Source organism: Podarcis tiliguerta, assembly GCF_965153285.1.
Source record: "Podarcis tiliguerta genome assembly, chromosome: 4".
NCBI lineage: Eukaryota > Metazoa > Chordata > Lepidosauria > Squamata > Lacertidae > Podarcis > Podarcis tiliguerta.
The window spans coordinates 58,345,393-58,358,437 of record NC_139537.1 but is presented as its reverse complement, the minus strand read 5'-3'; the positions used below and the strand labels follow the sequence as shown (position 1 = coordinate 58,358,437).

Here is a 13,045-nt window from a genome sequence, read left to right as displayed (position 1 = left end):
ATACTGCCCAATTTGCATGCTGGAAGAGGCTTCACATGCTACACCAAATCAAAACAAGATGACAAAGTCTACTTGAAATTAGCATGACTTCAAAGAGAAGCAAGAATTACACTGCTCCGAGAATCACATACCAACTGTTTGACAAGATGCAAAGTGTTGAAACAATCAGACTAATCGAATAACAACATTGGTAAGAATTAAAATTCAGTAGCAGAACAATTAAATATTAGGGGCTTTTGAAGTAATATTTGGTAACATCAAATAATAATCAAATCTCCTCTTAAGTAATATTGACATGAAGCAGGTGCCTTCGATGTAGTCTTTCTAAGAGCCTGCTTTAAACATTTTTGTTTAGGTAAGCCTATTCAGGCACATATATGTTGGTGTGTTTTTAACACTTTTTAGTTTACTGTTAATTCTAATTATGCTTTAAAAGTTATAAATTGCTTGCTTTTCACTTTTTATTGATAATATTTCTTGTAAATTTCATAGATGTTTTATTACAATCAAGCAGTATATAAATTTTGTAAAATAATATTTATTCAAAAGCCGTTGAAAATGTCTCTTTAGACATTTCTTCCTAAATTAGCCTCATTTGCCTTCAGTGATCTCAGCACACAGCCAAATCTGACATCATAACACGTCATAACCAATAATTGTGGTCACCAGAATTCCAAAGTCATTGAGATCATTATTTGACTGATCCAAGAAACATTACTCCAAAACTGACTCGGTTTCATTGGTCATTAGTGATGCTGTCATGTTGTAAAATCTAGCTGAATGCATCATTCTATTCATTGATTCTTACTCGACAGGCATATGACTGTCTCACGAAGAAGATAACCCAGTAATAAAGTAAGAAAAAGACAACCACAATGGTGGAGGAGCATCAATAGATAAGGAGAAATGAAGCTAGTGAATAAAGAAAAGTTAATATTTGCACAGGTAAGATTTTGGAGGGAAATTTATGCCACAAACATACACATACAGGAAAAATATTTACTCACTAGCAAAGGTATTTATACTCACCTCCCTGGTCCTGAAACTACACTACAGTTTTAGTCATACATTTATTTATTTTTTTGGTGTGTTTTGTTTTTAATGTAAAAAAATAGCACAACAGTCAATAACGAACTGGGAAAGCAATCTTCAAAACAAGACAAAAAACTAAAGTAAGCTAGAGCCAGATAATATCATTCAGAAATCAAGCCAAAGGCCTGGCAAAAATGTTTTAATGTAGCCAAAAAAACAACAACACCCCCCACCCCCAGAAACAACAACTAGAAGGTTGTTCTTTCAGCATTGTATTTCAAAGGTGGATGCCAATACTCAGATTCACACAAAACGCACCTCAGAAAGAGGTGGGACACAAAAGGGGGTCTCCGCAGCTGATGTTATTGGACAGGAAAGATGATACAGTCCTTTAGCTTTCCTGGTCCCCAGTCAGCAGCACACTGAGCTTTGCCCCTCCTCCTTTCAGTTACCGGCAGCAACACTCAACACTGGTAAGTCAGGGGAGCAATGCTGTCCCACCAACTGCTCTTGTATCATTAACATACAAATGGCAAAAGATTCCAAACCTCTGGGTAATTTCCCTGTGGTTACTTGCAATGCCTAGCCACACAACTGTAGTTAAGAGCCTGTTCAAGAATTCCTTTAAGGAAAACAGAGTATGAGTGTTGGGTGAATCATAGAGTTGGAAGAGACCACAAGGGCCATCGAGTCCAACCCCCTGCCAAGCAGGAAACACCATCAGAGCACTCCTGACATATGGTTGTCAAGGTGCACACCTCTCTCTTCACCACATGGAGGAATTAAGCCAATGAACAATGAGAATTATTTTAAAACACATGCAAAAGGTATCTGGCCATCCAATAAAGCCTCCCCCTTCCCAATTCTTTCAATGACAAATCCAGGTATTTTTGGCTCACTGCCCCTACCCCTTTGTGGGATCGCAAAGTCCACCTCAGCACTGCCTATTGGAAAAGGGTGGCTGCATTGCCTGAGCACTGTGGAGGAGCAAGAACAAACAGCAGGATGAACCTGATGCTGAATGGGAGGTGGGTTGAAGCAGTGGTGGAGATGAGGATGTCAGAATGTTGGTGGACAAAGCAGTGAATAGACTTTCTAAAATTTTGCTGGACCAGCAAGAAGCTGGAACGATGCCAGGGGCTTCTGCTGTTTTTCTTCACTAGTCCCTCCTCCCTGCCATAAATGCATCAGTGACAGACTCAGTAATCACTAGTGGCAGAACTAGTGGTTTTAGGGACTCCAGCGGTGATGGGTCTGATGTGTGGACCCAAACAGATGGCCAAACATGTGAACCACCACTACAAGGCCTGCATTATTCTCAGGAAGAAACTGGATATCCAGGAGTATAATGTGTTCAAATAAGGTGGCATGGACAGCTTGATACTTTCACCCTGTGTGTGAGGGAGGAAATGAGTGTGTCCAAGACTCTTTACTGGGTTAAGAGTTCTTCCTGGAACATTAGCATTTCTAGTGTGATCATTTCCTACTTCTTATATTAGCACTTCACCCTTCAGGCTGTCATACTGAGAGAAATGTCTCCAATATGTTCAAGGCATAGATGGGAAAGGAAAGTAATAGTTACTCAGTCAACATGCTATATACACTTAAAAAGATCGAGGTTTTTATATACACTGAAGTTCATGATGCAAGAAAAAACAGTAACAATTCATTCCTTTAATTTATGACAAGTTCTTATCACAACAGAACTGTTTGCTGTAGAATGTGTGATGCTATTTGTCACAAACATACCACTTTAATAATTACCTGAAGTTGTTGTTCTAATGCAGCCGTAGCTTTGTCTCCACTAGCTTCATCTACTACAACAACCATATGTGTGAGGGAATTAACCTTGACTTGTTCCTGCTCCAAGGCTTCTTGAATGGCCTAAGACAAAAAAGGAGGGGGAAACCACACACACACAAATCACTTATGTGTTGTTACATACTTTGATGAAGTAAGCAGACTAGAAGTGGGGGGGGGGGGGGAGACAATATTGTGAACAGAACTAGCAGAAATGTATGCCTTTACATTTCTATTACACAGCACTTCTATTTCCTCTCTCCCTCTTGCCCCCGCATCTTTTCCAGAGGGTTTCCTCAGATTTTGAGCTGCGTAGGGGAGGAGACTGGAAAGTTCCGGAAATGTTGGGTATCGCCCAATATCTTCCTCATTTTCACAAACCTTCAAGATATGCAATCCTAAATATTTTTACTAGGCAGTATAATTGCAATCCTTTACACACTTACCTGGGAGTAAGCCCCAATTAACTCAATAGGACCCATCTTTTGTCAAGGGCACTCCCCAGCCAAAGGAATGCACACGCCAGATAGTTAACTCTTTATTGTCAAAGCTGCACTTACAGTCACTTCTATGGCTCTGAATACCCACACACACCAGTCTAGCATCTCAGCAGCCATTCCCAGGTCTGCACTCTATGGAGCAGTTGCAGCAACAGCAGACAAGTCCCCTTCCATAAGTTTATGTACCTTCCCTCAATGGGCTGCATGCATGTAGCCAGAGACAATACCTATGTGGAAAGCTTCCTCTGCTCATACCTCTTCAATCCCCCCTGATTCTGGGAGACAGTGGTACAGGAGTGGGTGGGGATGCACCCAGCCCTACACTTGCATGACCTGCCTCTTCCTCCTCTTCTTCCGACTGATCCTGTGCTCCACCTCCCAGCTCTAAAGCTGCCTCTGATTCTTGCCTCCTACCTAGCACAGTTGTCCACAATTCACTGGCCTCCTCTCCTGAGTTGGACACCAGCCCCACTTCCCTCTGCGCACACTCATCTGTGTCCTGCCAGTCCCTGACACCTTTGAGTAAACACACACAACATTATACTACAAACATTACAATTACTGTTGTGCTTAGTGAATATATATCCATGTGGTATGGCTATAAAGATGTTCAAGCTGCCTGTTTCAGAGTGCAATAATAATGTTTCCCTTAAACAGAGTGTGTGGACTTTATTCTTTCTCTGGTGGGAATGCTTTTTATTAGCACTCATGAGTCTGGTATTAAATGGTTATACTGTATTGAATTCTGAGGAGCTTCCTTTGATGCTTTTCATCAGCTGAGATGTAGAAGTTTGCCTAACCATTGCTCAGCTCTTTTATCCAATTGCGGCCAGGGGGGCAAGGTGTGAATCAACCTAAAAGTCCTGGGACCTATCACAGGTTTTTGAAGGCTTTGGGGAAAGGGAATATAATCAGTGCTTTAGGTATTATAATTACTTTCATTTCTTTAATCTGGGACTAAAATCAAAGAATCACAGCCCCAAAATGGTAAATAAATGCATAATTAAATAATAAAGTGTACCAGGACCAAGAAAACTGGTCTCTTTCCTACAGTAGCTCTTCACTTTCTATCTACGGGATAGAATAGTTTCACAACAAATTATAAATTAAATTGTGAAATGCAACAAAAGAATCCAAAGGATATAAGAAAAAGCAGGACTGTTCTAAGGTAACTTTCCAAACTCTCTTTTTGTCCAATCTCCATCAGTGCTCCTGCTGGGAGAGGAGAGTGGAATTTACAACAGAATTCATTCCTGCAAAATTCAGCATATACAGAGGAAACCAGTATGTTGGATGGGATGCAAGATTACGGTAGCTTGATGTATTCAAGAGAACACTGTCAACATATATTGTTTTGTAATATCATGTACCATATTTGATACTGTCTAAGAAATGACTTATGCCAAGGAAATAATGGCAGTGTCACCATCCTTCACCAGAAAGAAAGAATAACTTAATCTCATGACACTTAAGCTGGTTTGCAACAACATATATACAGGTTACAGAATTCAGTATCCTGCAATCATAAGCCCTGAACCAAAATTGATTTGTTTACATGTTCAATATGTTAATCAGACTGAGTTTGAAAATCAACAACTTCTAGCAGACTCATGTTTCAACCTGCTGCAAATTTTCACATAAAAACCAAAAGTTATGACTTGGAGGTAGAGTTTACAGTTTATTTATTTGAATTAATATTTCTATATTCTACTCTTCACCTCATAGAACATTTATTTTCTGCCACGGATGCTGGGACTGGTAGCAATTCTTCCAGTCCCTGGTGAGGAAAGATGCTTAGATGGGGCCTGGAAGTGCCTCCAATCACAGCTGCCTGCCCCACAGCAAGGGCTATTTTTGTGTTTGAGCAGGGGACTTGAGAAGAAGGGAATAGAAATAGTGCTCAGCCCTCAACAATTATGCTACTGTTCATGAATGAAAGTTCATCTCCTGAGTTCATCTTTGCACTATAAATGTAGATTAACTATGCTATAAAGGGGAAGAACTTGGTACATAATGTACCTTAGCTCTCTATTGGACAGTTAAGGAAAACACACTGAGGTTAACAGCGCTTGATCAGAGTGAATACACTGTTTCCATGTCAATGACATTTTAATTGTCTGCCATAATGTCAGTGGCACTTACTGCTAATGTTAAGTGGCACACCTTCTACTAGGGATAGCATTCAAAGTAATCCCTTTTGTTATGCATTTGGTAACTTTAATTGCACCCCAACCTAGTGGGAGAAACATCATTGTTGGTTGGAAAATTTAAGATTTAGGTACCAGTACTTCAGAGGACTTATAGACGCAGGTGACGCTGTGGGTTAAACCATAGAGCCTAGGACTTGCCGATCAGAACGTCGGCAGTTTGAATCCCCGTGACGGGGTGAGCTCCTGTTGCTCGGTCCCTGCTCCTGCCAACCTAGCAGTTTGAAAGCACGTAAAAGTGCAAGTAGATAAATAGGTAACGGTCCAGCGGAAAGGTAAACATCGTTTCCGTGCACTGCTCTGGTTCCCCAGAAGCGGCTTAGTCATGCTGGAAGCTGTACGCTGGCTCCCTCGGCCAATAAAGCAAGATGAGCACCGCAACCCCAGAGTCGGGCATGACTGGACCTAATGGTCAGGGGTCCCTTTACCTTTACCTTTTACTTCAGAGGACATGCCTTTGAGGGCAAGCCAAGACTACCACTTTCTGACAAGAAATCAAATATAGTTACAGGAGGGGAACTACTCCTCATATAGAAGGTCAAAGGGATTTTGGAAGTCTCATTGATCTCTGTATCTTCCAGGATGTACTTTTTAGATAACTAGACATTCTGGACAGCTCATAGGCTCCAGAAGATGCTTCCTTCTGTACTAGAAGAATGTTAAGATTAATGTAGAAGCCCTGGCCTTAGGAGTGAACCATCTGATTGATTTTAGTTTATTTAAGTGAATGATCACTATTTTAAGGTCTGTTTCCCCTATCTGGGCTAAGAAAGAGAAAATGAAACATTAGGAGCTGAGCCAAGTGTTAAATTTGACAGATGAGGCAAATAATGCAGACAAAAAAGTAACCATTAATGCAGCATTTACCTTCAAGGACAAAAGAATTAATCATCCTTTTCGGGAAGGAAATAAAAGGTTACAAAACACATCAGAGAGAAGTGAAGGAAAATAATTATGGTGATGGTATTAGATAACAGACCTAAAGAGAAGCAGACATTTTTGCTGACCTCTCTACCTACAAAAACACCATGGATCCACTAATCCAGGAATCCAAACTCTTCCCATCGAGCTAGTACCCTGTCTCAACAGCTAAATGTGAATGGCATTTCCACACTGAAATTGGAATGTATGAATGCAGAATAGGTTAGATGCACAGGAGAAACCTTGCTGTATCATTCAGGCAAAATTTGTGTCTGTCATCTTCATTATATAATTTTTGGCAAAAGCTAAACACATGCTTATTTACCATAGCTTTTTGACAGCTGAGATGTGTAGGAGTTACCTTATTTCTGTGGTTGTAAGTAGTTTTAAACTGTTCTTAACATTGTGTTTTAATTACTTTAACCAGCACTGGGACCTTATAGTGAAATGAGAAAGGGGAGGAGGAGGTGGAGGAGAAGAGGAGGAGGAGGAGGAGGAGGAGGAGGAGGAGGAGGAGGAGCATCTGGTTCATGAAGCCAAAATGTTTCTTTCTCCCTGCCTTGGAGAACTACTGAATCCAGTCAGTGGAAGAGCAGAGCAAGGGTATCTCTGTGATCTGTATGGCACACCTGGAGCTTAAATGTGCATAAAATGTCATGACCCTTACAGATTGCTTTGCTAAGATCAATATGTATAGAAATAAATAGGTATATGTATGTGGGGAAACTAATTTTTATGTACTGCTATAGTGAGTGTGATGTTCAGTCAAACACTTCCCAGCCTATTTATGAATAATAATAGTATATTAATTGTCATTCTATTTTAATTAGTCATGAAAAGTAAGTTGCATTCATTTATAATGGTTTATGTATTTGATTTATAGGAGGAATCAAGCTGTCAACCAAAGTAAACCCATTCACTCAAACTGGATATAGGCTTAGGCTTGCAGTCTTTATGTATAGCAGAAGCTAACAACAAAAAAGACAGTTGTACTAAAGTCTTTTGTTCAGTATGTGCTAGCTCGTTGTTTTTATAATTAAATTCATTTTTCAAAAACATTCCACATCTTTTCCAATACAAAGGCAGGCACTCAGTTAGAATACTTTACAGTGCTCGGGGGCTGCATGCTCAGAGTCCCAGCACTGCTAATGAGATTAGAAATCCCAATTATAATAACTAATAGTGTCGATTTGCAACTGGAGGACTCTAGAAGGAAAGTACAAGATAGCAAAAGAAACCAGGGGAATAATAAAATCTGAAATGTTATTATTGTGTTTTCCAGTAAATAGTATATTGAAATTCCCTTTTCCCTTAGCACCCCAGCCCACTTTTTATTCTGTGAATAATGGCTGTGTGAGAGAAAGAAGAAAATGATGAGAATCCTGGACTTAATAATAGAAAATCCAGAATTTCTGTGTCATGTTCTGAAGGTTTTGTTCAGTTTCAATCTAGATTTGCTTTTATTAAATGTTTCAATTTCCCAAGAATACTGTGTTGGTATTTTCTCAAATATATATATTTAATTTACATATCCCCTAGAAACAAATGGACTCAAGAAATTTATTGACTTTGCTTACCTTATGCTCTTCTACCTGCCGCTTTAAGTCCTCCAAATCAGGTCCCAAGGGCTCTGACTCTATCCTTTTTGTTCTTTCTTCTGTTTTAGCTAACCATTCAGAGAGTTGGCTTAGCTGCTGATTCTGTAAATCCATCAGAACGCGGTGCAAACTGGGAAAATATGTTTTTAAAAGCACAGCGAGTTAAAGTCAAGCAGATGTAACATATGATACATCTGTCGATTTTTTTACCATAGGCCACAATTCATTGTTTACCATAGCCTCATGTTAGCCATACCAATAAAATTTTGATGAGCATTTCACAAATAAAGGAACAGGGTATGGTTGCTTCCATGCTAAGGTCCAGGGGTCAGCAAACTTTTTCAGCAGGGGGCCGGTCCACTGTCCCTCAGACCTTGTGGGGGGCTGGACTATATTTTGAAGAAGAAAAAATGAACAAATTCCTATGCCCCACAAATAACCCAGAGATGCATTTTAAATAAAAGCACACATTCTACTCATGTAAAAACACCAGGCAGGCCCCACAAAGAACCCAGAGATGCATTTTAAATAAAAGGGCACATTCTACTCATGTAAAAACACACTGATTCCTGGACCGTCCATGGGCTGGATTTAGAAGGCGATTGAGCCGGATCCAGCCCCTGGGCCTTAGTTTGCCTACTTATGCTATAGTCATTTAGTGCTGCTAAGAAACTGCTTTCTTTTGTATTTTAACACATTTAAATTTCTTTATTCATTTATTATATCCAGCATTTCACCATTTGGTTTCAAAGTGGCTTGCAGCAATATAAAAAACATAATACTGAAAATGTAAAACATGTATTAAATTCCAAAACTGTAAATCTCAATAATTTAAACTATAACAAGGAAAAAATGTAAACACCTGAGAAGCATTCAGGGTGCAAAGGCTTAATTTTATCTTATTCTACACTGCTCTGATAGCTTTTGGCTGTGAATAGGTTTATAAATCTGCAAATATATATAAATACTTCCCCTCAATAAACTTAAATGGAAGTTTTAGTTATCGCATAACATAGTACGAATTCTCCATGGCCAAGGTTCTTTTGCATGTGCATTACGGCCATTGCTGCCATCTGAACATTGACCAGGTAGTATGGAAAGGTAACCAACATATTTATCCCCCTCCCACCCCCCAAAAAGGAGACTTGCAGAGGTCATTGGGTGTGCTGAAGCTAGCATTCCTGACAACCCTTGGGAAATTAGGCTGGGGGCTGTATACAGCCTTTGGGCTGCAGGTTCTCCACCACAATGCTATTCTATTTATGAAATGTTCCATTCAGCAAAGGTTCCTTCCAATGTTAATTGCTTCCTGCTTGCAATTCTTCTCTTTTATTGCTTACTGCTGTGTGCAGCAGCGGCATTCCTAATGGAAAACATTGCTTATTGTTCCTTATTGTTATAGTTTCTGTTCTAAGTTTTGATGGTTGAATTATTTTATTGTTTGAGTTGTGTGGGGCCACCCAGGCGACCTCATTAATTGGACACTCAGTAATGGTCCAAAAGAAATATATACCTCCACAAGAATGGAAATTGTCCTTAAAAGGCAACTAAGAGATACTATTGAAGTGGTAATTAACAGGCAGTCCTGCTGCCACTAAGGGACATGCCATTAAAGGGCAGAAACTAAAGGGCAGAACCTGCAAAGAAAATATGTAATTAATAGAATCCCTAATATGTCTCAATAGCACTTGACATATCCATACTAGCACCAAAATTCCATTAAATTTTCTTTTTAACGTGGGCCACAAAACAGATCTAGAACAGGTTGTGAGAAAACACTGGAGTATAATTATTTAGAATCATAGAATTGTAGAGCTGGAAGGGACCCCAAGGGTCATCTAGTCCAACCCGCTGCAATGCAGGAATCTCAGTTAAAGCATGACAGATGGCCATCCAAACATGTTTACAATATCCTCTAGATGCAGCATAAAAGTTATATTTAAAAATATGGTAACATCAAATAAAATAGAATTTCCTTGAAGCAGATATGTATTTAATGGTAATCAGTGGTAATCAAAATTATTTTTCCTTAAGAGCCATTCATATTACAGTAGATTGATGATACAGCATGTTAAAAGAGGTTTCTAGTAATATTTTAACTACAGTGAAATGGCCAAAGTGTTATACTCATTATTCAATAACCAGTTTTAGGGCTCACAAAAGTCAACAACCGGACTATTGAAAGGGCAAAATCCTTCTCACTGGAAATGTCAATGAAAAAGAATTATGCCTCAGAATACTATTCACTTTACATATTAGAAAAGCAACACTTTGCTTGCCTTTGGGGAATTTTCAGATTATGGTCATGATCCACAGAATCTCCTTAGGTTTAATTAGAACATATGAAGAGAAATGAACAAAACCATATTCACTTAAATGTTGTTTACTTTTGGGAATGGTATAGTTTCACTGTATTAACTGATTTCCCTATATAATAATGTCAAAAAAGCAAATATTTTGACTTCTGAGAAAGGGTCAAATCCAGATAGAGATCCAAGTCCCTGCTATAACTGTTGCAACACAAACAACAACTACAACTACAACTGTATTGTATGAGACCAGTATGTCTCTACCATTCCCTAAATATCCCAGTGCATTTTTTTGCATCAGTATTAATGGGATAGCAGCAAGACAGAGTAAGAATACAAACAGTGGTGGCTCTTTTTCTTCTTTCACCTCTTCCCTGTCCTACAAAACAACCTAACATTTTGAATCTGTAAAAGCCAAGAGAGGTTGTTGGTTTTGTTTGTTTGTTTGTTTGTTTGTTTGTTTTTTGGGGGGGAGAAGGGAAGTAACCTTCCCAAACAATTGTGAAGACTTATAGGGGGCTGTCAATTCTGGAATGCTTTATTATTGAATTATATGGTGAATAATACATACCATGGGACGAAACTAAGAAGTGGACAGAGAAGTCCTTTTGTCAATTCATATTTGTTTATCTAAGCAAGGGATGGGATACCTCAGGCACGGGGACACCAAATGCGGCCCTCTAAGGCTCTCTGTTTGGCTCTTGGGATTCTTAGAAAGCCACAACTTCCCTCACCAGCCACACTCTGTGACTGACTCAAGTGCTTTATCAAGTCATTCTAAGTCCTTTGTTTTTAGTTTCCGACCACCAGTGTGCCTCAACTACACTACAAAAATAAAGAGGACAACTCTTATCATGTTAAACTAGTGTTAATGTTTATCATTTATCTTTTTACCCCACCCCCACCCCACAAGTTATTTGTTAAGACCATTTGAGAGATTTAGAATGACTGGCCAATTCACAGTTTCTTCTGGGCTCTTAGGCAACTCTGAATAATGTGTTTTTGATAGCCTCTGAGATAGCTAAGGAAAAGTCCATATATTTATAGACCCAGTATTTCAAATATACCGTTTCATTCTGTGTCATATTATATCAAACTGTGGTGAAATGTTGCTATTTACTTTAGTAATCAGCTTCCAGTCTCTCAGCCCAGAAGCAAATGGATTTCAATCACATACAAAAAAGAATTGCTATGATATGGCAATGGTTTAATTATAACATGGTATATCAATGTTTATTGAGACAAGGAACATTATGGTTGAAAGCGATTTTTTAAAGCGATTTTTTTCACCACTTTTTTGTCTGAAGTTTTTATCTAACCTTTCACACGTTTATTTTAGCTAATGCTTAACAGAAGGTCTAATAATGAAATCTAATTTAAGGACAATTATGAAATCTTTGCAATGTGCTTCGATGTTAAACCAGCCTTTTTGTTCTCAAAATATCCATAACTTAATTTGTCATGGCAAGACCTTTTACTAAACAGATTCAATTTTTAAAGCCTTCATGCATTATTTTGTTGCCAATTATGCAAGAGAGTCAGAATATTAGTATCTATGAGGGCAGCAAGCTTTAACAAATAGGTGAAAACCCTTTAGCATATTAACCAGTAAAAAGCAAAAGTAAGAACACAATAGTTCAAATTTTATTTTGTTCTGGTGCATTATTATATCAATGAATAAAAATATATTTTAAAAATAACATACAGTATATACATTTTCCTTCTAATAATTCTGGTTAATAAACTTGTATCCCAGTAATGCTGTCAAGATTAAGGATAGGCACTAACTCTGGAATATTTATATCATTTAATGACATGAGATTCACCAACTGGCATCACATGACATTGCAAGTCGTGATGATTATATTTATTTATTGAAAGTAGTTATATGCCCCTGTTCAGAGTCCCCATAGAATAGTTTACCTAAGATGGTTGCAACTGTTACGATATTGAAGCAATGATGCTGCAAGCTCATTGGTTGGGAAAGTCATGTGATGTTGGGAGTGTCTGTGGGAAACAGACAGCACCGGAAATAGCTCAGAGTGTAATATGAGCTGCACAGGAAGTGCTTGGGGGAGTCGTCTGCTGGAGTTTGATGAGAGCAGACATATTTTTGTAACACTGCAGAGACAGAAATAAAAGCCATGTAAATACGTTTCTGTCTTATCTCTTTCCCCTGCCGGGGGGGCAGGAAAGAGTGGTGTGTTCTTCTCACGCTGAGAAGGATCGCCTATCGCGACCTCTGCCTGGTCCTTGCCGGGAGAGCAGACCGGGAGGTCAACAGGAGACCGAGCCGGGTGCCTGGGAGAGTTGCCAGTTTCTCCTGATAATGGCTCGGAACCCAACATCTGGTAGCAGATCCGATGGTTTCATTCCATGAAAGCAGCGATAGAGGTTGGTGGATCGTAACTTCATCCTCTGCTTGAAGATAAGGGAAGATATGGTAGCGGGCGGATGGAATCCGCAAGACCGGCAGAGCACCGAAGGAATCAGTTTTGCTGATAAGGAAACGAGCAACGGAACCCCCAAGGTATGCTGATTTTATGGGCTAAAAGGGTGAACGCAGATTGAAGATTCTCTGGTTCACGAGAGCTGTTTTCTTGGATTAGAAACGGCACTGAGAGAGAGCCACATACTTCGCATACCAAGGATAGATAAGAAGCTTGTTATTCAAGCTT

The 13,045-nt window shown here is 39.2% G+C and overlaps 1 protein-coding gene across 21 annotated transcripts in view; it reads right to left on the bottom strand.

Annotated features, from left to right (window-relative positions):
• DMD (dystrophin) overlaps positions 1-13,045 on the bottom strand; it is a 984,302-nt gene that overhangs the window by 588,074 nt on the left and 383,183 nt on the right. For all 21 annotated transcript variants that reach the window (XM_083438913.1, XM_083438919.1, XM_083438923.1 and 18 more), the window contains 2 exons: positions 8,038-8,188; positions 2,797-2,916 (listed from right to left, as the gene is read on the bottom strand). In XM_083438913.1, the coding sequence (XP_083295039.1) occupies positions 2,797-2,916; positions 8,038-8,188 (271 nt within the window). The remainder of the gene's footprint in view (positions 1-2,796; positions 2,917-8,037; positions 8,189-13,045) is intronic.